Genomic DNA, 4,925 nt, shown 5'->3' on the forward strand with positions numbered 1-4,925 from the left:
GCGGGCAGACGCCCAATGCACAGGCATGAAACCATGGAACAGACTAATGAATCTCGGAGGGAAGCAGGGAGAGGGGAGGATGGGAAGAGATTAACCAAAGATCTTACATGCATACTAGAGGCCCGGTGCATGGATTCATGCACTGGGGGGGGGCGTGGCTTGTGGGGATCAGCCTGCTAAGGGAGCAGCCACTCATCCGGGTCAGCCAAGTGGCTGTGGACCCATCCTCCGAGCAGTTGCAGAATGAGTAAATGAGGAAATTAATCTGAGCTGATATTTCGGGATAATATCTTGGGTAAAGGCATGTTCTCTGTCCTGGGGGAACCTGGTGGAGAGCTTTGCACCCCAAAGCCACTCAGTAAATGTCCTTGATGTGTGATGCCAGGTTGTTGACACCATCGGGGATGTTCAGGGCAGCCATGCTCCAGGACCTTCAGCCATCAGGACAGCCTCCCCAGGGGATCCACAGTCATGTCCACTCTTGCCAACCACCTATGCCAGCGCCTCACACGCTTTCTAGAACACACCTTAGAGGGCCTGCATCAGCTGGGCTCAGGCCAAAGTCTGGATTGTCTCAAGTATTTGATAGGTGCAGAGACTCAGCCTCACCCTGGACCTGTTAGCGGCTGCTCCAACTGCAGAAGAAGCCACTCATTCCAGTCAGCCGAGCGGCACTTCCACTGTGGGAGCACACTGACCACCAGGGGACAGCTCCAGCATTGAGCATCTGCCCCCTAGAGATCAGTGCACATCATAGCAACTGGTCAACCGGTTATTCTGGTCATTCTGCGTTTGGTCGCTGGGCGTTTATACATATAGACTAGAGGCCCGGTGCATGAATTCATGCAAGGGTGGGGTCCCTCAGACTGGACGGCCATCGGGGGAGGGACCCTGGGAGGTTGGCTGACCACAGGGGGTAGGCTATGGGAGCACACTGACCATGAGGGGGCAGTTCCTGCATTGAGTGTATGCCCCCTGGTGGTCAGTGCGTGTCATAGCAACAGGTCAACTGACCATTCGGTCACTTAGGCTTTTATATATAGAGATGATAAGAACATTTAATATAAGATCTATCCTATTAGCAAATGTTTATGTATACAATACAATATTGTTAACTACAGGCACTATGCTGAATGGTAGACCTCTAGAACTTATGCATCTTGAATAACTGAAACCTTGTACCTTTTGACAAAAGTTTTTATTAATTTTACAAAGAAGAAATGTAGCACTAGGATAAATACACTTCACTTTTTTTCATCTTCATGTAATTCACATACATTACAATGACAGCAAATGTATGCTTATCAGCAGCAATAGCAATCATCTTATTAATTTTCAATGAGTCATATTTTGTTCATCTTTGCCCCACCCCTATGTCCAGTACTTCCATAAAAATACTATTTTCATATTTGGTGAAATTTGGTGAAAGTTAAGACAGAGCATTATTATAGAATTTAGGAAATTTTTGATATTTTTATTTTGTTTATGTATACATCAGGGCGTTTTGTGTGTTTTTTCTGTCATAACTGTTGAGTAAGGAGTTTGGGGATAGACATTAAATATATTATTTTGTGATAACCATCTGGTATCAGCCATAGGATGACATCAGGAGCACTAGTAAATGTGTAGGCTTCTTTTGGAATGCAACTCTATACATAAATAGAAAAAGTGGTTGGGGGAAAACCACTTATAAAAAACTGGAATATTCAAAGAGAGACAGCTTTTCAGAAGTTTAGGTAAAGCATAGTTCTGACTGCTTGGTCTTAGAGCTCTTCAGGAGGATATATAGCAGAAATAGTTTTCATTATGGCTGACTTGTTTTTTTCTCTAGGTGCGGAGGTGCCTGATCAAGTATCTCTGAAGCTGCCACCAAATGTGGTAGAAGACTCTGCCCGAGCCTCCTTCTCAGTTTTGGGTAAGTCTCCAGCCCAAGTATATTAATCTAGTACTAGAGGCCCAATGCACAAAATTCGTGCAAGATTAGACCTTCCTTCCCCCGGCTGCTGGCACGGCCTTCCCTCTGGCACCCGGGACCCGGGCTTGGCTCACAGCCCTAGCTTCATCCAGAAGGTCGTCTGGAAGGATGTCTTGTCTAATTAGAATATTACACTTTTATTATTATAGATATTGACAGTTTCTACTACATTTTTTTTCCATAAATGCTTTCTCAAAATAGCAATTGTAATTTAAACTTCTTCCTTCTTTCCTTTTGTAGGCTTATTTATTGATTCCCATCATACTTCTATCCCTGGAAAATCTACCTTTCCTAAAAATCTTCATTTCTTTACCCCAGCTAATAATTTATTTATTTATGATTCTGATAAGTTATCATTGATAAGCTTTATGACTTCCCATCTCTCCCATTCTTTAGGAGACATATTAGCCTCTGCCATGAGAAACACACAAAACCTCCTACAGATGCCCTATGGCTGTGGAGAACAGAATATGGTCCTCTTCACTCCTAACATCTATGTTCTGAATTATCTAAACGAAACACAGCAACTGACTCCAGAGGTTAAGTCCAAGGCCATTGGCTTCCTCAATACTGGTGAGTGACTGAATGAGTGAGTGAAAACTTCACAGTATTACTTCAACAATAGATTGGGTTTCCCAATAGGCTTGAGTTACTTATCAATACTATGATACATTCGCTTATCATACTATGATAGTTCTTATGATAAGAATACTATGGAAGTTAATGTCATGGTAACTATACAGGGTTCAAACTCTAATAAAATGTTTTAGACTGAGAACCTTCTAACATATGAAAGCAAATTTTTAAAAATATCACAAGGCCAACGTATTTTGATAAGTCTCTGGCTACAGCATGTACAATCTTTCATACTGTTTCATAAACCTTCCACTCCAGGTTACCAGAGACAGCTGAACTACAAGCACTCTGATGGCTCCTATAGTACGTTTGGGGAGAAATATGGCAGGAGCACAGGCAATACCTGGTAAGAAAAAGAATTTTTTGAGCTATTTTTGTGCCAGCTCATTTACATATATTATCATGATTATATTCACAGTAACCTTATCAGATATGTATTATTAAGCCTATACTTGACTCTACTAGATAAATACACCAAGATTAGCAAGTTAACAAACAGAAAAGCACAATTATAGCCAACAGCTATGGTTGTAAGCTTGAACCTATGGTCCAAACAGGTAGCCCCACGTGCCTTGTGATAGAGTTCGGGTGCAAGTAGTTAAGTGAGGTTGAAACTCTCGTGAATGCTGTAAACAACTTGGTCACACCCCTACTTTGCCTCGTGGCATCTGCTATAAAATAAAGACACGGTTTGTGGGCGCTGGTGCTGTCTCCTCATCAGGGAGCAGCCCCCCACCAAGACCCAGCTTTCATTCTCTTATCTGTCTTTTCTAAATCCTTTCCCCGCCCCCCGCCCCCCCCCCCGCCCCCCAGGATCACCTTTGGCCATAACAAGTGGCGCCTGAACAGGGACTGAGTTCTAGAAAAAGGGCCTGAGCTCAGGCTCCCCACAAATATCAATGTAAAAAGTGTCCTATGAAGCCTATTGCTACAAAGTGGTTGTAAAACCATTTATATAACAACATAAATATCATAATCCCTTCTTCTCCTCTCAGGCTCACCGCCTTTGTACTGAAGACTTTTGCTCAGGCTCGACGTTACATCTTCATCGATGAAGCACACATTGATCAAGCCCTCACCTGGCTCTCCCAAAAGCAGAAGGACAATGGCTGTTTCAGAAGTTCTGGGTCACTGCTCAACAATGCCATTAAGGTGAAGTGTCCTCACACCTTTGACTTGCCCATGATGAGGCAAATCAAGATGAGAAGAGCGGGTAGCAACCTAGGGATTCCTTAGGGAAGGTATCAGAAGAACATAAAACCTGGATAGGAGCAAGAAAGAGGGGATAGCGTTTAGGTTATGATATGTTGCCCCATAGAGATGAATATGGAAAAGGATAAATTCCATGAGAGTAAAAAAACAGAGAGCTGACTAAGAGTCTTGTCAGAAGTTAAATTACTCAAATCTCTCCTGTGCATATTTACAGGGTGGAGTAGAAGATGAAGAGACCCTCTCTGCCTATATCACCATTGCCCTTCTGGAGATTCCTCTTCCCATCACTGTAGGTACCACCTCCTTCCCCTGGATGCCGTGAAACTACTAACTTGCTCTGTGAACTATCACCCTACTAAAAGCCAAGTGTCAACTTTCCTCCTATGCAATTCAATGCTTCCCGGCTCAATAGAGAATTTGGTCACTCCATTAAGAAAGATTTACACTTTCCCAGTGATGCTCCTGGGCTATTTATTGCCTAACCACCTCCCTCCGCCACACACACACACACACACACACACACACACACACACAATGAATTCGAAAGATGAAAGATATGGCCTATGTTTATGCCTTATAAATGTGAGAATAACAGATAAAAAATACTATTCTCTCTATCTATAAGAATGAGGATAGAGAGAGATGCATTTGAAATTGTTTTTCACTTCTGTTCTACAGTCTGCATTTACCTGGGAACGCTAGCCTCCCTGTTCACACAGCTCAGTTCCCTTCTTGTCGCCCCTTCACAGCATCCTGTTGTCCGTAATGCCATGTTCTGCCTGGAGTCAGCCTGGAAGTCAGCAAAGGAAGGACGCCATGGAAGCCATGTCTACACCAAGGCACTGTTGGCCTATGCTTTTGCTCTGGCAGGTAACCAGGAAAAGAAGAATGAAGTACTCACGTCACTTAATGAGGAAGCAGTGAAGGAAGGTGAGTGTGTGCCTGAAATCTTTCTCCCATCCCACATTCTCTGTATCAAATACTACTAAATTGCAAAAATTCCCTCCACCTACCACCTGTGACCCCTTTCTTCCTTCTTCTTTTATCCATATTATTATAAAATCTAGGATTTCTTAATCAATTCACACATCACAAAACAAGA

The 4,925-nt window shown here is 43.1% G+C and overlaps 1 protein-coding gene across 1 annotated transcript in view; it reads left to right on the forward strand.

The window, feature by feature from the left end:
• The window catches only part of LOC102767330 (alpha-2-macroglobulin), a gene marked incomplete at its 5' end in the record, with an annotated part of 23,991 nt that extends 19,164 nt beyond the window's left edge, over positions 1 to 4,827 (forward strand). Inside the window, 6 exon segments of the mRNA XM_015568254.1 lie at positions 1,778 to 1,915; positions 2,372 to 2,548; positions 2,870 to 2,957; positions 3,607 to 3,763; positions 4,038 to 4,112; positions 4,573 to 4,827. Of these exon segments, the coding sequence (XP_015423740.1) occupies positions 1,778 to 1,915; positions 2,372 to 2,548; positions 2,870 to 2,957; positions 3,607 to 3,763; positions 4,038 to 4,112; positions 4,573 to 4,812 (875 nt within the window).
• Positions 4,828 to 4,925: the final 98 nt, after the last annotated feature.

This window comes from Myotis davidii, unplaced genomic scaffold, assembly GCF_000327345.1.
Source record: "Myotis davidii unplaced genomic scaffold, ASM32734v1 scaffold4685, whole genome shotgun sequence".
In the NCBI taxonomy this organism is placed as follows: domain Eukaryota; kingdom Metazoa; phylum Chordata; class Mammalia; order Chiroptera; family Vespertilionidae; genus Myotis; species Myotis davidii.